Genomic DNA, 24,693 nt, shown 5'->3' with positions numbered 1-24,693 from the left:
CCTCCCCACTTTCAATAAAAGCAACTCAAATCTTCATTTGAGCTGCATCTACAATGAGCCCAACAGCCCTGATGTAAAGAATAGGAACTCCATTTCAATGAGTGCAGGGCTAAATTTGGCCCAATGGATTTTGCCCTTTATGCTTGGGTATAGAAGGGTAACTGATCTGTATTAAACAGTACTTCTCAGTTATCAAACTTGCTTTATTTTTCTACTAAGCTGCTTTTGCATTTTTCTCACTCCCTTTCTGACTTTCCTTCACCCTCTTACCTGCTCCCCGGCTCATTACAGCATAATATAACCTACTAGCACTGTTTCCACCGAACTGAAATTTACAGCTGTGCTGCCTCTGCTGATTTTCTAGACCAAAAAAAGAGTGCTGTTTTGTTTTTGTTTTTTCTTCTCATCTTGCAGGAAAGCAATCTCCAGGTCAGGCCTCCAGCATCTGGCTCCTGTGCACTCCCTCAACATCGCAATCTCCAATGGGCCAGGGAAGGAGCCAAGAACAACACTAGAATGGAGTGTAGGTGTTTATTTTTAATCATGGCAATTTATCTAAATAACATCTCCTGCCCATGTTCCCTGTAACCTTCATTTTTTACATGGATAGGTAAAGGTGCATGTAACAGGGTTGGATGTTAGCTCTGATCACTATGAGCTTGATCCTGTAAGGTGCAGAGAACTTCGGCATCTATCCAGCAAAGCACTTAAGCACATGAAAAGTCCCAGCAGAGTCAGTGGGACTGGATATGTTTAAAGTTTAGCACCAGTACAGCAAAATTACATGCTTGAATGCTCAACATCTTGCAGGATCAAGCCCTAAAATGACAACTGTAGGTGTATTAGAGAGATTTTATTTCCTTTTGGAGTTGTTTTGTGATTTAGGTCAAGACAATCTTTAAATAAAGACTGGATGTCTTTCTAAGTGATATGCTCTGCTTCAGCTACTGTTGTTTGGCTCGAAGCAGGAATCACTAGCTGAATTTTTTTTTATAGCCTGTGTAATATGGGAGGTCAGACTAGATGATTGCAATGGTCCCATCTAACCTTAAAGTCTATGAATGTATAACAGAGTGCAGAGAAGAGTGTTAAACAAGTTCAATCTTCTCAGTTTCAGAGATCCTGTGTGGATCCCAAAGGGATTGGCCTTACAAAACCTAAATCCTGCTCCAGAGGAAACTCGGTCCCTGATTTAGCAAGATATTTAAACACGTCTGTCTTTAAACATGAGAGTTTCCCATTGAAGTCAGTGGCACTGCTCATGTGCTTCAAGTTAGGCAAAAACTCAGTTAAGTACCTTGCTAAATCATAGCCTAATACAACTACTTGCACTTTTAAAAAATGGCACTCGACAATGTATATCCTCCCAAGTGGTTTCTTATATAACCTATATAGAAGTGCACTGGCCATCTGTCATGGGGAACTCATACAGCCCAAGGAATATGATCTGTACAGTAAATTCTTTGACAGAGTATTTGGATTAATTTGTATTAGGGTTGGAAAGGACATGTTGATATTTAATCTAGTTTTCTATAACACTGCAAGATAATATTAATAGATTCCTACAGCATTCCTGTTGGTTCTCTCTTGATTTTCCTTTAGAACTTCTAGTGTAGGTGATTCATTAACCTCCTGTGGCAGGTTATTCCAGTGTCTGACTGACATCATGCCCAAAAAGTGAAGCCTAAATTTGTAGCATAAACGTTTCCTTCCTTAATGTCTCCACAATGATGGCTGAAAATAATTCCCTGCTCACACCCTTCATTTTTTGTTATCTCCTTGCTAGTTATTTGTCAGTTTCATATATGGAAGGCAGGGTGGCCTGGTGGATAGAGCACTTGACTGGGTCTCAAGAAACTCAAGTTCTATTCTTAGCTTTGCCAGTGGCCTATTGGGTGACTTTAGGCAATTTGCTTCAGTGTGCCTCAATTTCCCCATTCATACATAATAATGCTGACCTTTGAGATCTGCCGATGACCAGCGCTATATAAGAGCGAGGTATTGCTCCTGAGATTTTCTTTTCTTCCCCACGGACGTATAAATTCATAGCTGAATATCACTTTCGTTAGTCACATTTTCTAAACTTTTAATAACTTGCTACCCTTTGGCTTCTCTCTAACTTAGTGATGTATTTTTGCAGCACTGCTGTAACCTGTATACTCCCTGAGGAGTTGCTTTTATAGCCATAGGGCAATGTGGAGTAAGCCCTTCCCTAAAGATGTGTGGTGCGTATTCTTCCAGTAGGGCAGCGTTTCTCAAACGGGGGGTCCGTGGCCCCTTGGGGGTACTCGAGGGGGTCTGAGGGCCCCATGTATCAATTCCTCCCCCTCCCTCCCAGTGCCTCCTGCATGCTGGGGAACAGCTGTTCCGCAGCATGCAGAAGATGTTGGGAGGGAGGGGGAGGAGCGGGGATGGGGCGCACTCAGGGGAAGGAGTGGAATCATGTCGGGGCCACTGGTCCCACTGATCAACTCCTCATCCTCTCTCCCAGTGCCTCCTGCACACCATGGGACAGCTGTTTCCCAGCATGCAGAAGGTGCTGGGAGGGAGGAGGAGGAGCAGGAACGGGGCATGTTCATAGGAGGAGGCGGAAAGAGTTTGGGAAGAGGAGGGGCAGGGGTGGAGTGGGGGCAGGAAGAGGTGGGGTGTGGTGGGGCCTTGGGTGACGGGGTAGATGGGGGCAGGGCATGGGGCTGAGCGTGGGCTTGAGGGTCTGCAAAAAATTGAAATCAAAGTGGGGGTCCTTGGGTTACTAAAGTTTGAGAACCACTGCTCTAGGTTGTATGTGACCCCTGCTTCCGATCAGCCCATGATATCAGCCTCCATTGTCCACTTATTAGATTTTCAAATGAGCACCTCTGTGCATTCTCCCATGCTGCCCCACACGCTTGGGAGAAGTTCTCTGTAAACATCCATAAAATGAATTCAGTATGCTGCTTCAACACCTTCCTTAAAGCTTCCCTTTTCTATGATGCCTGCAAAAAAATTGACAACAGTTAGGCTGCTGATGTGCTGATATGACTGGCTATCATGTTGGCTAACATTGTTTCTTTGTACTCCCCTGTCTGTCTGTTTATCCATCTGTTGTCTCTTGTCTATACTTAGATTATAAGTTCTTTGGGGGCAGTGACTGTATTTTTGTTCTATTTTGGGTCATACTCCATGACTGGGGCTGCTAGGCACTGTGGTAATACAGTAAATAATGATAATATTCAGTGTATGGATCTATGATATATGTTCTTTGAAGGAACACTCGTTTGGCCTTTGATTGTATGATACATGTCCTTTAAAGGGGCAGTTGGAAGGACTTATGGATATATAGGGCCCACTTTTGTATCCTCTGAAGTAGCAAAATTCAGGATTGGACCCTGGTGTACATTATGTGAATGGACAATTTATATAGACCTATGGAGTATGTTGAGTGTTCTTTAGAGGGAAACTATTAGAACCCTATAGCCATGGTATAGTCTTGTGGAAAGGTCCTGTAGAAGTTAATAGGAGTGAAACATGTAGGATTCTGTATAAATAGATTTCTATTGAAATTATTCTAAAAACCAATGTAATATAATAGAGGATGGTATCATTTCATAGGCTTCTGTTTTTAACTGCCTATACGGGATTGTTTGATAAGACTATAAAATTTCAGTGAGAGTTTTAGATGTTTAAGAAAGTATGGAAAGGTTATTTTTCCTATTCAGTTATATAGGACTTTTTCATAAGGGTGTCCATAGTGCCCATTGGATGTATTTACACCCATACTTGTGAATCTGTATGCTTTCATCATACTCTGCCTCTTTTTGGTATGTGGTTCTAGCCAGAGCTATTGGCCCCTTACCTTAAAGAACAATGGATTGAAGTATGTGTGTGTATTTGTATATGTATATATTGATATTATACATTTATATATACATAAAATGTAGTGTATCAACTCTAATCCCACTGGTATTGACTTGTCACAACAACATTAATCCAGATGAATGCTTTTCTTTTCCATGTCTATGGTCTCCCTTGTAAATCATCATTTCATATACTCCGTTAATTTGTACACTGAATGATGTCTCTTCCTATTAACATTTCTGCAAAACTAAGTCTTGTAGTTGGGAGCTGAGTATGCAGATGGAAAGAGACATACATCATCAGAGGCTCATGAATAAGGGGAATCCTTGCAAGTGGCTATGCCCACTACTCCTTTTAAAAAGTGGAGCGTGGTTTAGCTAGCCACTTCTTTAGCTCTCACATCAGGAAATAGTAGTGAATCCAGTCTTCCCATATAGTTAAAAATCACTGAAATTGTGTATAGCCTGTATTTGAAGACATTTTTTAGGATGAGCAATTATTTTTTGCTGTTTCTTTTTCAGCATTTTAGACTTGATTCTCATCAACAAGGCAGAATTGGTTGCAAATCAGAAGGGGGTCACTATTTGGGTGAAAGTGATCATGAAATGATAGATCTGATAATTCTAAGGAAAAGGAGTGAGAGCTGCAGAATAAGGATCAAGGACTTAAAAAAAAAAAAAAAAGCAGATGTTGTTAAACTCCAGAGATCCGGTAGGTAGGGTCCTATGGGAAGAAAATCTATGGGATAAAGGAGTTCTGGAGAGCTAGCATTTCTCAAGCAGACAATATAAAAGCCTCAACTGAGGAGGCTACTCTTCCCAATAGGAAGAATAGTAAGAGGCCAATGTGGCTCCATTAGGAGCTGTTTAATGACCTGAAAATCAAAAAGGTATCCTACAAAAAACGGACACGTAGATGAATTGCTAAGAAGGAGAACTAAAGAATAACAAAAGCATGAAGGGACAAAACCAGAAAGGCTAAGGCACAAAATGAGTCAAATCTAGCAAGGGACATAAAAGGCAGTAAGAGGAGGTTATGTAAATACTTTAGGAGCAAGAGAAAGACAAAGGAAAGTGAAGGTCCTCTACTTAGCAGGGAAGGAGAGCCAATGACTGATGACAGTGTTTGATGCCTATTTTGCTTCAGTCAAAATAGGGAAAGTACAGGTTAAAAATATTTAGATGAGTTAGAGGTATTCAAGTCAGCAGGGCCTGGTGAAATTCATCCTAGGGTACTTAGGGAACTAGCTGAAGCAATCTTGGAACCATTAGCAATTATCTTCAAGAATTCATGAAGGATGGGTGAGGTCCCAGAACACCAGAGAAGGGTAAAAATAGTACCTATTTTTAAAAAGGGGAACAAAGAGGACCCAGGGAATTATATACCAGTTAGACTAACTTTGATACCTGGAAAGATATTGGAATAAATTATTAAATAATCAATTTGTAAGCACAAAGAAGATAATATAGTTATCAGGAATAGCCGGCATGGAGTTGTCAAGAACAAATCATGCCAAACCAACCTAATTTCCTTCTTGGACAGTGTTACTGGCCTAGTGGCTGGGGGTGGGGGAAAGCAGTTGATGTGTTGTACCTTGATTGTAGTAAGGCTTTTGACACCATCCCACATTACATTCTCATAAGCAAACTAGCAAAATGTGGTCTAGATGAAATTACTATAAGGTGGGTGCATAACTGGTTGAAAGACCATACTCATAGTTATCAATGGTTTGCTGTCAAACTGGGAGAGTGTGTCTAGTGGGATCCGCCAGGGGTCAGTTCTGGGTCCAGTACTAGTCAATATTTTCATTAAAGATTGGGATAATAGAGTGGAGAGTGGGCTTATAACATTTGCGGATGACACCAAATTGGGAGTGGCTGCAAGGACTTTGGAGGACAGGGTTAGAATTCAAAATGACCTTGACAAATTGGACAATTGGTCGAAATCAACAAGATGAAATTCAGTCAAGACAAGTGTAAAATACTACAATTAGAAAGGAAAAATCAAATACAAAATAGGGAATAACTGGCTAGATGGGAGTACTGCTGAAAGGGATCCCTGGTTATAGTGGATAACAAACTGAGTATAAGTCAACAATATGATACAGTTGTGAAAAAGGCTAATATCATTCTGGGATGTATTAACAGGAGTGTCACATGTAACACATAGGAGGTTATTGTCCTGCTGTACTTGGCACTGGTGAGGCCTCAGCTAGAGTACTGTGTCCAATTCTGGGCGCCACACTTTAGGAAAGATGTGAATAAATCAATGAGAGTCCGGAGAAGAACAACAAAAATGATAAAAGATTTAGAAAACTTGACCTATGTGGAAAGGTTGAAAAAATGAGGCGTGTTTAATCTTGAGAAAAGAAGACTGAGGGGGGAGCATGATAAGAGTCTTCAAATATGGTAAACACTGTTACACAGAGCACAGTGATCAATTGTTCTCCATTTCCTCTGAAGGAAGGGCAAGAAGTAATTGGCTTAATCTGCAACAAGGGAGATGTAGGTTAGATATTAGGAAAAGCTTTCTAAGTATAAGGGTATTTAAGTTCTGGAATAGGTTTCCAAGGGAGGTTGTGGAATCTCCATTATTGGAGGATTGAAGAACAGGTTGGAGAAATACCTGTCAGCGATGGTCAAGGTTTACTGGGTCCTGCCTCAGCATGAGGGCACTGGATTTGATGAGGTCCCTTCCAGCTTTGCATGTCTATGATTCTGTGACACGTAATGTTCTTCCCAGAGAATTCCATGAAGGACTGGACACTTTTTCAAAATGGGTTCTACCTTCCATTGTCTTCAGGGGCACTCCGACTACAGCTGCCCTTAACAAAAGTGCTCCCTTTCAAAATGGCTATTGCCTTCCATTGCTCACAACAGGAATGAAGCCAAGGTGCCCTCAGCTAACATAATGGCCTCTGACAGCACAGGGAATCACCAGCTTAGTTGAGGGCAGCTTGGGCTCATTCCTTTCTTTAGAAAAATGTGATTATGAAGCTTCTGCCAGCATAAACGTTGTTATTAAGAATAATGGCAAAATTGGCTATTTTGAATATGTATTTAAAGAACTACCCATTGCACTAGATATACTCAGCTGGGGGAGTAGGAAGGTAAACTGACATGTATGTGTACGGGGGATTGGAAAGGAGGGGTAGAGGGGCACTGGTGTGCATGCAGACAGATGTGGGAGACAGAAAAGAGGGGGAAATTGGCCAGTATGCAGTGGGAGCTTTGTTCCAGAGTGGGGTGAAGCAGCCTACCGGTGAATCTGACTCTAAGAGTTAAAATTTAAAAGAGAGACTGGTATAAAGTTGACACTGCATATCTTCAAATTATTAGAAATATCACATGGTTACGTCTCTATGGGCTTCTTGTTTAGTATTCATGTATTTTTAAATATTAAAAACAAACAAACAAGGACATTCCCAAATAAATGGCATTAAACTGAAATTCTTAGCCTGACATGTTTGAAAGTTTTTCCTCCTTTAAATGGTTTATTTCAAAATCCTTTCATATATAATTTTGAAAAGCTCTCTCCATGACAGGAATTATGGAAAGATCCTTTCTTTCTGCTACAAGTCATGCTACATTTTAAATTGGAATGTTCAGCCAACTGGGTGATCTGATTGGCTGAATATCCATGGCTGCTTGCCACTCTAAATTAAATTATCCAGGTTAGTTTGCATTGTGTTTCAAACTACTCTGACTGCAGCTTGCAGAGCTGACACATATGAGGGGGCCAAAGGGCTTCACTAAATCTGGTTGGCGTTGAACTAGGCTGGGGCACTTCTTAAAGGAGAAACCAAACTTAACAGGCTGAGAAATATGCACAGCTAGTTGTGGTGAAACACAAGTAATTACAATTGCCCCTAAATTCCATTCTGGGGATATTAATTTCTCCTCAAATTGGGGCAGTGTGTGTTTTGTTTTTCCATACCCAAAGAGCAATCGTATACCAAAAAGAACTTTATTTTATATTAAGTCAGTAACAAAACAAGAACAAACAAATGGAAAGTCTCCATCTGAGAGAGCACAGTGTTTGTGTCACCTCTATAGCAGCCTGGATCTGAACACATAATGGCAGCTGCTTCTGCTTCAGGGAGGAGATCTGTCTCAATTTACAAGTGGAATCATAGCAGCTACAAGTTACATTCATGATAGTGCTAAAAAGACTGTCTCCTAACTTTTTTTGTATTTTTGTTTTCTCTCATACTTCAAAATATTGAACAGGAGGCATTTCTGGCTTTTCCCAAATTATAGGTGGGATTTGTACTTGCCTTATTCCATTATTTTCCTGATACGAAGTAAATCTCTGCACATGAACAATTCCACCAGCAAGTGCAAAACAACATAACCAGGCAAAGTATTAATTAATAGTCCACCCAACTCAGTGTCCAGCAGAAAACAATCTATGCATCAGAAATATAAATACAATAATTTGGACTCTGCCACCCTTTATGTCCCATGTTATGCAGCATGTCAGATTAGATAATGTTAGTGGCACCATCTGGTCTTAAAATCTTTGGGTCTGATTTTTCTGTTGTCCCGCACCTTGTGGAGTAAGACTGGCTGAATATTTTCTGATGGAACATTTTAATGCTAATGTATAATGGTCTCCATCATAAATTGTAGTAAAATATAAAAGTAGAAACTATGAAGTCAAAGTGCTTCAACATTTTTGGGCCAAAGCCTTTTGATAAATTGATACAATATTTCCACCATGATGTTTTTTTTTTCATTTTGATTTGTGCCTGAAGGAAATATTCAAATGTCAGAATTTTCCTCAGAATGGAAATTCCAAGTTTTGACCAGCTCTATCCTGGAGTCATTTACACCAGAGAAAAGTGAGTGCAAAATGGGTGTAAATGCCACCAGATGGGAATGGTAAAATGTTATGCCCATTTTTTGTATTGGTGTAAATGACTAGGCTCAGGGTCACAGAGAATCTGGCCCATAGATATTAAGGCCAGAAGGTGTCACAGTGATCATCTAGTTTGACCTGTGTAATACAGGCCAGAAAGTGTAGAAGAGTACAGATTTGTTTTATTCAAACTTCTGATAGAAAACCAGGTCCTATGAATGTATAACCCATTCAGGAACAACAGCGAACAAAATCTAATTTGGTCTAAACTGGGTTATGAAAATAGGCCACTTTATCTTTAGAAACCTTGAATGGAAAGTCCTGGAGAAACATGAGGTGAATAGGGGGACTTTTAATCTATTCAGTTTCTTTTTAGGGAATTTTGGTTCCTGATTAAAAATCAGAACTTTGGATCAGTGTGCTTTCTTGCTTAGCTTCCCAAACTGATTGTTCCAAACAGACTTCCTTTATGATCTACATGATTTAGCACTAGCTAATATTATGAGCCATTATATGTTGTTAACCACTGGTTATTTTAACAGGGAAGGTGTCCTACTTGAACACTATCTTGTGTCCCACTCAAACAGCTTAGGACAGTGGAAGACTCATCTGCTTCTTTGTCCCACTATTCAATTTAGCACCCCATAAACTGAGCAGGAAATTAGAATTTCAGGCATTGCGTAATGGGGAGGTACAGTCATCTTCACTAGCATGAAATTACTGGGCTTTCAAATGACTGTTTTCCCCTGATGTACTATAAAAACCTATTTGACAGTTCTGGCTACCATTTTCCCTATAGACTACAGTTTTACTGTGAGGATGAATTTGGAGAAAAAATGGATGGATTCAGTAAAATTGCTTATATGAGTAAGGAAAGCATGATTTGTTCCTAAGTGAGCTCAAGTCTTGAAAAGTCATCATTATTATTATTATTATTATTATTATTATTTGCATTATAGCACTTAGATGCCTTAACTAAGGTTGGGGCCCTGTTGTGCTAGGCACTGTACAAACATATAATTCAAGCCCCAGAGAGCTTACAGTTTACATGGATGAGACAGACAAAAGGTGGGAGGGGAAACAGAGGCACAGGGAGGGGAAGTGACTTGCCCAAGGTCAAACAGCAGGTCAGTAGCAGAGTCAAGAATAGAACCCGAGTCCTAATTCAGTCCCCTATTAGGGATAATACCAAGTCTGATGTAATTTGGAGGAGCTTTTTGGTCACTCTTAGGCTGCTTATTTCTGGTTTATACAGCGAAATATGGACATGTAGATCTGTCACTGTAAAAATACCTTATTTTCCTTTCCCCCACTGTCCTTTCTGGATTGTGACCTGATGACTTCTTGTAAATTGTCACCATGGTTCTGACAGATACCAGTTATCTACTTGCAATTTTTAAATGCTAGTTAATATTGATCTAGTTATTGGGAATGAATTTCTATTGCAGAACTCAAAGAAACTATGCCTGCTACATTTCCCTATTAAAAAGCCTTACCTGAAATATCCTTATGTGAGAGAGAAGTAACTTTTGTCTCACCATGTTGAAAATTGTCAGTGCTATTTAAAATAAAGGATTTTGACCCAAATGGCTGGACGCATCCTGGACTCCATCTGGTTGGAAAGCAACATCATTTGTGATTTCAGAAGTGTGGGAACCAAATGCCAGAGACTGGCAACGCATTTTCCATTGTACTTTAATTCTAATAAAGCAAGATTCTTGCTTATTCACTTTGCTCAAATATTGCATGTACAACATTTTATTTTTGCTATTAAGCTAGTATCACACTAGGATGGAAACTGGAATCTTTCTGTAGCCAGATCTCCTCAGGCTGAGATTTTATCCGATTTCATGAAGTAAGGAGGGCTGGGCTTGATAAATAGATGTGGGCTTCTCAGGAAAGCTCAGTAAGTGTTCTGGGTGATTCATTCACAGAAAACAATTGATCATAGTCCACTTTATAACAGCCTTTAACAGATATGAAGACTGTTATCAGTCTTCTTTTCTCAAAACTGGGTATGTTGGTCTTGAGGAAAGAAAACTAAGGCGGGGGTGGGGACAGGGGAGGAACCAGATAAGTCTTCAAATATGTTCAGGACTGTTATAAAGAGGATGTTGATCACTTGCTCTCAATGTCCACTAAGGGTAGATAATGGTCTTCATCTGCAGCAAGGGAAATGTAGGTTAGATATTAGGAAAAGCTAACTATAAGGATAGTTAAATGCTGGAATAGGCTTCCAAAGGAGGTTGTGGAATCCCCATCACTGGAAGTTTTTAAGAACAGGTTAGACAAACAGAGATGTTTTAGGCTTATTCGGTCCTGCCTCAGCAGAGGGGGCTGGACTAGATGACCTCTCAAGGTCCCTTCCAGCCCTACATGTCTACAACTCTATGATTCACTACTCCCTGAATCACGTCTGGATCACCAATACACCAGCTTGATTTTGAGAGCATTAGCCAGCAGGAGGTAGCATTCTTCAGATGTAAACCCAAGGTCCTTACTTCTGGCCATTAACATTCCAATGGCATTTTTCATGAGGGTGGTGGTATGTACTCAGGTAGAAATGATTTGTTCAGAGCTCCTATCTAAATACCCCTGCAGTTACATTGGATATGGTAGTTTCCACTTCCTGGTCTGGTTCTCTAGTCTGCAATCAATACAATCAGTAACATTGTCTTTTGCTTCTTTTATGTTAATTTTTATTTTAAATATAGTGGTAAATTTCATACTGATGAAAGTGAGGAACTGATAGTACTGCTTAACCTAGGCATAGTGTGGGCAGCTGCTAGGCAAAGTTCCTCCAAACAGCTCTGTCAATAAACATCAGTCCTGACCAACGGCACCCCTATCATTCTACGACAGACTTCTTGTGAGAGGGATGGCCAATTATGACACACAGTGTGATGGTTTTGTGTTGTGAAAAAGTATCTGACTGGTTCTAGGATGAGACCACTAAACTTGTGGCTTAGATCACAAGCGATGATGAGTTAATCATTGTCGTTTTTAATTTAAGCTAGCGTTCAAATTCTTTAACATACTGTACTCACCTCAGCCAATTTAACAATCATCTCTTCTCAGGAGAATGCAGTGAATGGAGAGCACCTGTGGCTGGAGACCAATGTCTCTGGGGACCTGTGTTACCTGGGGGAGGACAGTTGCCAAGTCAAATTTGCAGTGAGTATAACAGTTTCAGACTTTCTTATCTGTTTGTAGGGCAATGAATCCAGTTTTGGTTGAAGAGATTACTTCAGAAGCTTGGGAACTTGCATTTTCTAGTGTGACAGGTGGTGCCTTGCTATAGCCGATAGATAGAAAGAAAGAAACAGAACTATTGGTCAAATTTTTTATTTAAACAAAATTTAAAAAACCTCTAAAAATTGTACTATTTCTACTAATAGTATGAAATCTGAGGTGTTTACTGAGCCCTAATTTGGGCAAGCTCCCAGTGTGTCAGTAGAACTTTGCCTGAATAAGAACTGAACTTAAGACCCCTGAGAATTTTGCCTGTAGCAAGTAATATAGACCCTTAAAAGTATGCTGTGCCTAATTCACTACTGTGTTATTACAGTTTGATGAGGGGCCATCTCCACTGAAATCAGTGCTGTAACCCTGGACTAAAACTGCGGTAACCGTGGTGAATCAGAACCATTTTGGAAATGCTGGTGGCAGTGGCAGATTAGCCAATGGGGCCCATGCCCAGGGGCCCTGGCCAATTGGGGGCCTCTGGAAAAATGGGTGACCCCATGCCCCAGCCTGCTCCGCCCACCCACCTGGTGCTCCTGCCAGGGAGCTGGGTCGCAGCCTGGGGGTTTGTCCCGCTCTGCCCGATGCTCCTGCTGGGAGCCCCCATGCCCCGACCCTTTTCCCCCCGGCAAGAGTGCAATGTGGGCGGAGTGCGGCAAGCCCCCCTACCCTGACCCTGCTCCCTGGCATGAGCGCTGGGTGGATGGAGCAGGGCAAGCCCCCGTACCCTGATCCCGCTCCCTGGCAGGAGCACTGGGGGGAGAAGGGGGAACTGCAGGTGGAAGGGGTGGGGAGGGACCCCCACTAGCTCTGGCATAGCCCCCCCCCCACACACACACACCCTAGTCCACCTCTGGCTGGTGGGAATCTTAGTTGATTGAAGACTTTTCCAGCCAACAGGCCCACAGATGTGGAGTCATATATGAGAACTGACAATTTTTAATTGCCTGGCCTTTTCTTGACTGAAATTCCTTTCCATTTTAAGGTTTTGTTAGTTGTGGGGAATCTAGTAGTGTAACACAAAGTAGCACTTGTGTTGCTTTCTGGTGTGGGTATGTGAACTGTAGATGGGGAGAATCTAGTTAACTCTAATTATGTTTTGCTTATCTTGATCAATTAAATGGTTAATGGTTTTCCAATTTGAATCTTTTTAGAGATCCTAAAAGCAACAAAGAATCCTGTGGCACCTTATAGACTAACAGACGTTTTGCAGCATGAGCTTTCGTGGGTGAATACCCACTTCTTCGGATGCAAGAAGAAGTGGGTATTCACCCACGAAAGCTCATGCTGCAAAACGTCTGTTAGTCTATAAGGTGCCACAGGATTCTTTGTTGCTTTTACAGATCCAGACTAACACGGCTACCCCTCTGATACTTAGAGATCCTACATCTTTCTATGGCTGCACTGGCCTTTCTGTTACTTGGATTTTTACATATAAAATATTTTTAGATCAGATATTTTTTTAATGGAAAAGTGGTATGAAATAATTAATCTATAATTGCATTTATGGAAAAATGCATAGAAATTTTAATAAACATAAAGCCTTAACAGGATATAAACTCCAACCCTTTGGATCTGACACTTTATGATAAATAGTACATGAGATGGAAAAGACTCAAAGTCTGATTTATCCACCAATCTTTCCTTACTAATGCTTGGAATCAGTACTGCAAGCCCCAACATTCAAAAATCATGAGTCCAATGCCCCCAAATCATGGGATTGGTTTACAAATCATGATGCTTTTAAAAAAGATGTTTGGTTCTTTTTATTTTCCTTCTGGTCTTTAAGCTGTTAGGGTACGTGTGTCCCATGTTTTCAAGCTTTTCTCTGCAATCATGAGGACTAAGAAACTTACTTTTTATGAAAAGCTGAGATTCTTATGCTATATCATAATTATATCAGCTGGCATTTTAAGAAAAACACCAAAAATTGAGAGACTTATGAAGAAAAATCATGATTTGACAATACTACAAATTTACTAGTGGTATGTTAGCTACAAGAGGGCTGTTGCTTCCAAAATCTAGCTAATAACATATTGAAAATTATAAAGAAAACATTAATTACAAGCTCTCAATGACTATGATAAAAATGACTGCAAAGTTTCAAGCATAATCAGTCTTAATTTATTGTGTTGATAATCTTTCTGTCTTTCAACCATAAATGTTTCTGTAAAAATGCCTTTTGCGAGACTCATTAGAATGATCAAGTATGTGCAAGAACAAGAAAGAATTAAGTTTATGGTAAAGGCTTTCTGTCCTTAATGGACACCTTGTATTCACTTTAATAGGAATTTGACCAGTAGGATTCTATGGAAATTGCTGTAAAAGCCTATTAACAGAACATGATTTCTTTTGTACAGAATTGTAAAACCACCCTAAAGAATTTAATAGGGAATTTATGTTCTTGCTATAGCATTTTATAGGTTGGTTAACAAAATTCTGCAGGACGATTATCATTCTCTAATAAATTACACAGGAATTGGTCCGAGAGATGCCCCATCAAATTCAGTGCTTTATATGAACAGTAGAGGAGGAACTTTTTCCCCAGTTTGGCTTGAGTCATTACTGAAACTCTCACTAAAGTGTGTATGTTTCCTTGTCTCTTCACTAGCTATGTCCTTTTCCATTTCAGACTGTTCCTGATAAGGAAGTCTTATTCAAAATGTCATCAGTAACTTTATTTACTATTTTAAAAATGCCTTTAGTTCTTTTTTCCCATCCACATGCCCATGCCATATGTCCCATGTTCCACCCTGTTACCCTGTTTATGCCTTTATTCTCAACTATTCAGCTTCAAGCCATTTTTCAACATATAGCTCAATCAAGTTTTGAAGACAATCCAGAAGACCTGTTGGATAAGAGGAGGGAAAGAGAAGCTGTCCGGCTTCTGATAAAATGTTATTGCTTCTGTAAATGATTTCCCCTCATTCCATCAGGGGCGGTTCTAGGGATTTTGTCGCCCCAAGCATGGCAGGCAGGCTGCCTCCGGCGGTTTGCCTGTGGAGGGTCCGCTGGTCCCGCAGGACCAGCGGACCCTCCGCAGGCATGCCTGCAGGAGGTTCACCAAAGCCGCGGGACCAGTGGACCTCCGCAGGCAAACCGCCGGAGGCAGCCTGCCTGCCGTTCTTGCGGTGCCAGCAGAGCACCCTCCGTGGCTTGTTGCCCCAAGCACGCACTTGACGTGCTGGGGCCTGGAGCCACGCCTGCATTCCATACACCCTCACCAATACTGTTCTTAAATGTTGTAGAAATCGGCTCTCCGACGGAAGTGTGCTGCCTGCAAGATTGTGGTCCACAATGCGTGCATGGAACAGTTAGAGAAGGTAAGAGGACACCACCTGCTGGAATACTGAATGTACAGTACACATTTTTAAATCCATAACTGAGTATTATCTTGAAAATTTCATGAGCTTAATTTCTTGTACTGTATGTCAAATACATTACAATGCTTTCATAATATCATAGATAGAGCTGGTTGGAATTTTTCAAATGGAATTTTTTTTATAGGGAAAAAAAGCCATTTTTAAGACAAAATTAAAAAATTATTGACTTTTACGATTATTTTTGTTTTCGTGAAATTTTTTGCAATGTTTTAATTAAAATATTACCAGTTTTAGCTGAAATTGTTACCTAAATAATTATCAAAATTGGCTTATAGTAAATGAAAATTTTCAATAATGTTTCAAAAATGCTTTTGATATTCATTTTTTAATCAAAATTTTGGAAAATTTTCCAAAACAAACAGGTCTGTTTTGAACCATGTGAAACAGAAACAACTTTGAAAGTATGATTTTTTTAAACTGATTTTTTAAACCATATTGGTAATCTGCTCTAGTTATAGGGGAAGATGACGTAGTCTAAAAATGAAAGATAGAAAATGCCCTGCTTCCTATCCCATACATACTTGCCAGTCACAGAATTCCACAACTACAACAGCATAACTCAGTTTATGGTCATTGCCATTGTTAAAAGAAATACGAGATCAACAACCACCATAAATATTTTAATAGTGTTCCCTTGATTCTCACTGCTCCTAAACTTTAGGAATTTAGCACTTTGAGTTACAACTGGAAACATTTTGTAAATCTTTCCTTGCCTTGGTAAGTAATTTATTTTGATATCTATCCTGCTTACAATTGCCTCTAAAGAAAACTCCCCAAACCTTCAAAATCCCATAATATATTGATCATATAATGCAGTTCTCTATCAATGCTCCTTCATCTGGTAATACATATATTCCTGATTATAAATTAACTGTTACAGGATGAATTTTTCCCAATAGGATTCATGGGGGAAAATCCTGGTGCCACTGAAGTCAATGGGAATCTTGCCATTAACTTGAATGGGGTCAGAATTTTACCTCGTGTTTGACACTGATTCTTGCACAGAAGTGGGTAATAGTCAAAGATTTTCAGTGGCAGCCCTTTAGAAAGGACTTTTAGTTTTCCCTGATTTGGATGAGTTTTGCAAAACGTCATTAAATACGTGAGTTTTTTCAGTGAGTTTTAGTACATTCCAGTTAACACAGCAGAAGGTAAAATAAGACAAAATCACATTGATCCATTATTCTTGACTTATTTTACCAAAAGTGATGATAATTTCTTACATCTCCACTAGTTTATGGTGTCCCAAGTAATAAGAGAAAGTGCACACTCAGATGAAGGCCATTGAGTTGAATGTTAGTTTGTTTCTTCTAGTCTAGAGAGTATGAAATTTGCCCCAATGCAGAGGCTATCCCAAGATCTGAACATCTCTTCAATACCATTTTATGGGATGTCAGTGGTGCTTGTTCCTCTGTCCTGGGGTGAATTTTAACTAAAATAATTAGAATTTAGGTGACCTTTTCCATCCTGTGAAAGTTCAATGGTGGAACAAAGACTCAAGACTCCAGATGAACAGCATTGGAAGAGCGTTAATAGCATTGCAAGATTAATCTGTTTTCACATAAGAAATATTTTCAATAACTTCAGTTTGACTCAGAGCTTCCTGATGTCCCTTAATGTGCAGGTGGGATTGACTTAGTTTGGCTAGGTTTAAAAGCCAGTTATTAGTGAACATTGGAGCAGTGAACAGCCAGCAGCTAACCGCAGAGTTTCTGTAGGAGTTTGTGTGGGGAGTTTCTTTTTTTCTAGTTATAGGGTCTTGGAAAAGAAGACAATGGTAGCTATTAAGACACACTAGAAATGACCAGAGGAGGAGAGGACAGAAAGAAGATGGTTGGATGCAGAAGCTTTGGGATGTACATCATCCTTGAGAGGGTATCTGATGGAAGCTACTTATGCATGAAATGTCACCTGATAGAGCACATGGCAGCGAAGATTCAAGGATTAGAGATGTAGCTGGAGATGATGGAATTCAGATGGGTATTTGAAGGAATAATGCAGGAAAGGAGAGAGGAGGTGGTACAGACAACTCAAGATTTATGGATGCCTCCTGAACAAAAGGAGCTAGAGGGGGGACTGCCAGGAGAGGAGTGTGATGGAAGAATATGATCATGAGGACAAGGCAGAAGAAAAGACCAACTATGGGTGCTGAAATTGAGTTGAGTAATAGGTTTGCAGCACTGGGAAATGAAGAGGAGAAACAGACAGAAGATGTGGTGCGAGAAAGAAACAAAGGGAAGCCAGTCTCTGCAGAAGAGAGGAAGAGATGATGGAGATGTACAAGGGACTGCTAGAGAGAACATAAAACAGATTCATACTAACAGTAGCAAGAGACAGGTCTATGTGACTGGGGACTCGGTACTCACCAGATCAGTTCCAGAGAACAGAAGAGTGTGCTGTCTGCCAGAATCAAAGATATGAGATATGGTTGTGAGGCTGACAAAGATCCTGATGGGTGCAAGAAAAAAATACACTGATTGTGCTGCATGTTGAGATGAATGACACTGCTAGATTCCCACTGAAATGGATCAAGGATGACTGCACTTGATTGGGTAAGATGCTTAAAGAAGTGGAAGCTCAGGTGATTTTCAGTGAAATACTTCAGGTCCCTAGGGAAGGAGAGCAAAGGCATGACAAGGTAATGAAGATGAACAGATGGCTCAAGGATTGGTGCTATGAGGAAGGTTTGGAGGATGATTGACCATTGGGAGGCATCCACAAAAAGAAGAATCTTCTCAACTGATGGATTCCACTTGAACACTTGAAGAGTGTTATTCTTCCGGGATCCATGCTGACATGACTGATAAAAGAAGAGCTTTAAATTAGGAGATGAGGGGAGAAGATTGGGAGAGACTCGTGAAATCTCCACGCCTGACTTCGATACACAGCAGAAGGAAAATAAACTAAATGAAGATACAATAGGAATAATGGAACACTACAAGCTAGAAAACTGAGTGAGGCCTGAGTGAAACTGAAATGCTTGTACACAAATGCAAGGAGTCTGGGCAATAAAATGGAGGAACTGGAACTACTGGTGCAATAGATCAAACCAGATATTATAGTAATTACAGATGGAATAGCACTCATTACTGGAGGAATACAGGTATTGAAGGGTATGTGCTGGTTAGGAGAGAAGTGAATAAAGGCAAAGGTGGTGGGGTAGTGTTGTACATCAATGAAAGCAATACAATGTAAAGAAATATGAAGCGATAGTATGGACCAAACAGAATCTGTTTGGGCCAAAATAACTTTGTGGAAGGATTGTAAAGGAGGTTCTTTTGGGATGGTTTTAGGGGCGTGCTATAGATCCCCAGGGTCAGTCTCCGTTATGGATAGTGATCTCTCTAATATTATTAGAGAGAGAAATATTTTTGGGAATTGCCATAGTAGAAGACTTTAACCTCCCAGATATAGATTGGAAAATAAATGCTGCTAATACCAGTAGGGCCCAGTTCTTCTTGGTTATGATAGATGACAGTTTTCTTCATCAAATTGTCACTGAACCAACAAGAGGTGATGCAATTTTAGACTTGATTTTAGTAAGTAGTGAGGACATCACAGAAGAGTTGCTGATAGGAAATAACCTTGGATCGAGTGATCACAAGTTGATTCAGTTTAAATTAAATGTAAGGATAATCAAAATCAGGTCAACTGTGGTTTTTTATTTCAAAAGGGAAGCCTTTGGGAACTTAAGGGAATTAGTTAAATAAGTCAACTGGACTGAAGAACTCAAGGACTTAAATGTACAGGAAGCTTAAAATTTCTTCAAATTTTTACAAAAACTATCTGAAATTTGCATCCGGAGAAAGGGGGGAAAAAACTTGTATGGATAGACTCCAAACCCAGCTGGATGAATAACCACCTCAAAAAGGTTGTTAGGCATAAGCAGAGAGCCTATATGGAATGGAAAAAGGGGCTGATCAGCAAAGAAAGCTACATTGTAGAGGTTAGAAAATGTAGGAATAAAGTGAGAATTACTTAAAGTTAGGCTGACTTAGCTCTTGCCAAAAAAATTAAATAATAGGTAAAAAGTAAGGAAGCATGAGGTTGGGGTGTTATTCAGAGGGATAGGAAGGAGATTAAAGATAATCTAGATATGGCCCAATAACTAAATGAATACTTTGCCTCAGATTTCAGTAACAATGGTAATATGGAACATGCGTATGAATACAGTGTGAGTGATAGAAATGAGTATACAGAAAGGGAAATTGCCACATCAGAAGTGGAAGAAAAACTTAAATCTCAAATTTTGGGGATCATATAATTCCATCCCAGAATACTGAAAGAAGCAGCACATGAGATTGCTAGTCCAGTAACAAGGATTAAATACCTCTATCTATTCAGGGATCGTATACCATATGACTGGAGAATAGCTAATGTCATTCCTATATTTAAGAAAGGGTAAAAAAGTGATCCGAACAATTACAGACCTGTTAATCTGACCTCAGTAGAATGCCAGGCTTTAGAGAAAATTGTGAAGAAAAGAATAATTTAAATTCATGGAGGTAAAGGGAAAGTAATGCAATGTGGGTTTACCAAAGGTAGATCATGCTGCAGTAACCTGATTTCCTTGTTTGAGAAAAGAACTTATTTTTTTGATAAGGGAAGTGCAGTAGATCTAATATTTTTGGACTTCAGTAAAGCATTTGACATGGTAACACATGGGAAATTATTAGTCAAATTAGGGAAGATGGAGATCAGTACAAACGTTGTAAAGTGACTAAGGAATTGGCTAAAGGGGAGAAGGCAAGGGATTGTGCTAAAAGGTGACTTATCAGACTGCAGAGAATTCTTCGAGGGTTGGTCTTGGGACTATTCTTAGTCAATATTTGTATTAATAACCTTGGCACAAAAAGCAGGAGCGCGCTAATTAAATTTGCTGATGTTATGAAGTTGGGAGGCATTTTCAATGCAGAGGAGGATTGGAATTTTACACAGGAAAATCTGGATGGCCTTGAAGACTGGAGTGACTTAAATGGGATGAAATTCAATAGTATACAGTGCAAGGTCATATAGTTAGGGTCTAATAATCAGAATTTCTGATACAAGCTGGTGGCTCATCAGTTTGGAAATGACCGAGGAGGAGAGAGACCTGGGTGTGTGGGTCAATCACAGGATGAGTATGAGCCACCAATGTGGTGCGGCTCTGAAAGGCAAATGTGATCCTAGGATGTATTAGGTGGGGCATTTCCAGTCGAGATAGAGAAGTATTAATGCCACTGTACAAAGCATTCATAAGACTTCATTTGGAATTATATGTACAATTCCAGTCACCCATATTCAAGAAAGATGGATTTAAACTGGAAGAGGTGGAGAGAAGAGCTACTGGGGGATGTAGGTTCTGTCTTAGGAGAACAGACTGGAAGATCTTGGTTTGTTTAGTCTTGTAAAAAGAAGGCTGAGAGGGAATATGATTGCTCTCTTTAAATATATGACAGGGGTAAAAACCAAGGAGGGTGAAGAGCTATTTAAGCTAAAGGACAATGTTGGCAGAAGAACAAATGAATATAAACTGGTCATGAACAAATTAAAGGTGGAAATTAGAAAAAAAGTTTCCAACCATCAGGTTCTGGAACAGCCCCCCAATAGGAATTGTGGTGGCAAACAACTTAATTAGTTTAGAGAGAGAGCTGAACAAATTTGAGTGCCATTATATAATGGGGTTGCTTGTGATATGTGGGGGAGGGCTTAATAGCCCTGGGGATCACTCTGGTTTTGTTCCTAAAGCTCATGCTTCAGGGTTTCAGTTGGCCACTGACAAAGGTCAGGAAGGGATCCCTTCCTCCCCCATTGTATTCTGTGAGTTTTAAAAATCTTCTTCCTCTGAAGCATCAGAGATGGCTACAGGTGAAGATGGGACATTGGACAGGGTGTTAAGTTGGTATCAAGCAATCCCTCTTTCATGAGCATGGCTGGCTGGTTCTTGCTTACATGTTCTGGGTCTAACTGATCACCATATATGGGGTCAGGAAAGAATTTTCCCCCAGATCAGGTTGGCAGTGACTTTGGGAGGCATGGGGGTTTGCCTTCCTCTGCAGCGTGTAGGTGTGGGATACTTGTTAGGATTATCTGGGTATATCTCACTTAATCATTTCCCTGTCATTGTAGGGACCTTAAGCACTGGTGCACCTCGATCCCTCCTAATAGTTGACTGGAACATAAGTCTAGTCTCCTGTGGGTCTCATTTACTTTGGTTCCATTTCCATTGCTGGTTTTAGTGGGCAGGTGCTGGGTGGTGGTAGCAGCCTGCGATATACAGGAGGTCAGACTAGATGATTTAATGGTCCCTTCCAGCTTTAAACTCTATGATGCTGTTTCCTGTTCCAACATAAGGACATAAGAATGGCCATACTGGGTCAGACCAATGATCCATCTAGCCCGGTATCCTGTCTTCCAACAGTGGCCAATGCCAGGGAATGAATAGAACAGGCCATCATTGAGTGATCCGTTCCTTGTTGTCCACTCCCAGCTTCTGGCAATCAGACTAGGGCAGTGGTCTCCAACCTTTTAAAGCACTAGATCACTTTTTGAATTTAAGTGCAACCCAAGATCTACCTCAAAGAAAAAGTAGAAATAACAGTAATCACACAAACCCAAACACCCTTGCCCCGCCCCTTCTCTGAGGCCCTGCCCCGTTCACTCCATCCCTCCCTCCCTCTGTTGCTCACTCTCTCCCACCCTCACTCACTTTCACCGGGCTGGGACAGGGGGTTGGGGTGTGGGAGAGGGTGCGGACTCTGGGCTGAGGCTGAGGAGTTTGGAGTGTGGGAGGGGCTCAGGGCTGACCCTGGGGCAGGGGGGTTGGGTGCAGAAGGAGGTTCAGGGTGCGGGTTCTGGGAGGAAGTTTGGGTGCAGGAGTGGGCTCAGGGATGGGGAAGGAGGTTGGGGTGCAGGAGGGGATGCGGGGTGCTGGCTCTGGGAGGGGGCTCAGGGTTTGGGCAATGGGTTGAGGTGCAGGGTGCAGGCTCTGGAAAGGGGCTGGGGCAGTAGCAGGTGGGCAGGGTGGGCTGCACAGCTGAGCTAGGTGCAGCCAAGGTAGGAGACCAGTGGCCATGGTGGAAGGGTGTGCCAGGGGCTAGGGCTGCGGGGAGGGGGATGCAGGGGATTGAGGTGTGGGGAGGGGGTGCAGCCAGTGCATGGGGGACAGACTCTAGATAGGGGACGTGGTGGCTGGGGCACAGTCCCTGGATGGGAGGGATTGAGTGCTGTGGCGGGGAGCAGTCCTTGGGAGGCCTGAATGCTGGGGACAGTTGCTGGGGGGCAGTCCCTAGGTGTGGGGCTGGGTACTTGGCGAGCAGTTCCTAGGTGGGGGGATGGGTGCCTGGGGGGCAGTCCCTGGGTGAGGTACTGGGTACTGGAAGGGCAGTCCCTGGGGGGCCGTTCTGCCCTGGACAGGGTACCCTGTCCCTACAGGGCAGGCTCGTGTGCCAGCCCAGTGTTGCAGGGGTCTGGATGCTGGGGAGAGTGTCCCTGGCTGGGGGGGTACCCTGCACTGGGCAGGGTACCCCCATCTTTGCAGGCAGGGTCCGCAGCCACACTTTCCGGGCACTCAGCATATATATTGTGTGGATGTTGCCCACATAACACATAGAGAGATGCGTATGCAGCCCACAACAGTAAATAGGTTGAGAACTACTGAACCTACTGATGGCAGAAAATTCCTCAACTAATAAAATCATGCCAGTATATTGTGACTGTGCATATATAATAAGCAACAATTCCATTCAATGTAGTTTTCTGTGTATACTTTCTCTTTTAAATGAATGGATTGAGGGGCCATACTCTTGGGTTCAGAAAGTGTGTTATTTATATTTTTGAAAATTTGTCTGTAGAGAAACCTAACATAAAGATGAAAGAACGGAATGCAGATGTTTGTGATTTCTTTATTACTTCTTTGGGTGTGCATGAGGGGGTCCTTTAACAGTTTTTCAGATCAAGAACCTCCCTTTTGTGTGTGAATCCAGCTGTGGTAAATCTGATTTATAGCTCTTATTCATGTTGGTGCAAAGCAAAATATTTATCCTATAAATAAAGAGCAAATATAGGTACTGGAACATGTCTGACGAAGGGGGACACAATGGATTCCATTCACTGAATAGTAACTTACATTTCTATGGCATCTTTCATGGATACCAAAGCATTTTACAAATTTAATAGAGAATCATTTCACCTGTCAAAGAAATGGAGTCACCTCTGGGATAAGCATATCAGCTATTTAGCAATGTACAGTATCCCTATGCAACAGTCTTGGACAGAAGATTAAGACTAAAACAGTGTAAAATTAAAACTAATTGAGGAATTTAAGGAAACTGCACAATTATCAGAGTGGAATTTGGTCAGGATACTGAAATTAACATCCCTCCTGTTGGGACACCATGGGCAGAAGTGGCTGGGAGGATCATATCTCATCTGAAAGAGGAAGTATTGACCCTATAAATACTGTTTCAGGAAAGGATACTGTAGCATCAGACTCACACAGATTGACTAATGCTGTAGCATCAGTTCTTATGTCTGTTTAATGCTGTAATATTAAAGGTGGGACTTTCTGGAAGTACACCATAGTGTGGCTGTTGAACATGCTTGTGTATTCTGCAAGTATTGTGGGATGGCCTGAGAGGATAGCACCAAGAGCAAACATTTTGATTGATTGGCCATTTTATGCATATAGATCAAAAGCTGTAATCATGAGCTGGCTGTATTTTAAAGAATCCTTATTGAGTTTGCAGGAACAAACCGTCCCGATGTGTAGAAAGAATAGTAAATATGGCAAGTATCAGAGGGGTAGTCGTGTTAGTCTGGATCTGTAAAAGCAGCAAAGAGTCCTGTGGCACCTTATAGACTAACAGACGTATTGGAGCATGAGCTTTTGTGGGTGAATACCCACTTTGTCGGATGCATGCATGTATGCATGCATCCGACAAGGTATTCACCACACCCACAAAGCTCATGCTCCAATACGTCTGTTAGTCTATAAGGTGCCACAGACTACTGCTACTAAGCCTGGCAGGAGACCTCTTGCCTTTTTTAAACAAAAAAAAACAAAACACAAAAAACACAGAGGAATGGATGGAAGATTGATAAAAAAAGAGGAGGAAAAAATTAAAAAATAAAATGCAGGAGTAAAATCGAAGGCAAAAAAACAAAAATTAAGGCAAGCAGCAAGGTTGCAAAAGAAGAGAAAAGTAGAAAAACAAGAAAAGCAACAAGAAAAGAAGAGAAAGCAAGAAAGAAGTCCCTGAACTGAATGGGAGGGGACAGGGGGAGGATGTGGAAAGACAGAAGAAGCAATGTTTTTTTTTTTTTTTTTTTTTTTCTTTGGCGCCCAGACTACTGCACTGGGCAGCACCTGCAGGGGGCAGAGGAGGTAGGT

At 41.1% G+C, this 24,693-nt stretch overlaps 1 protein-coding gene across 5 annotated transcripts in view; it reads left to right on the top strand.

The window, feature by feature from the left end:
- Positions 1–24,693, top strand: part of DGKI (diacylglycerol kinase iota) — a 293,322-nt gene that overhangs the window by 101,626 nt on the left and 167,003 nt on the right. For all 5 annotated transcript variants that reach the window (XM_039520216.1, XM_039520215.1, XM_039520214.1 and 2 more), the window contains exons 2-4: positions 415–523; positions 11,776–11,871; positions 15,189–15,263. In XM_039520216.1, the coding sequence (XP_039376150.1) occupies positions 415–523; positions 11,776–11,871; positions 15,189–15,263 (280 nt within the window). The remainder of the gene's footprint in view (positions 1–414; positions 524–11,775; positions 11,872–15,188; positions 15,264–24,693) is intronic.

The sequence above is a fragment of the Mauremys reevesii genome, linkage group 1, assembly GCF_016161935.1.
Source record: "Mauremys reevesii isolate NIE-2019 linkage group 1, ASM1616193v1, whole genome shotgun sequence".
NCBI lineage: Eukaryota > Metazoa > Chordata > Testudines > Geoemydidae > Mauremys > Mauremys reevesii.
This window is presented reverse-complemented; position numbering and strand designations above follow the sequence as displayed.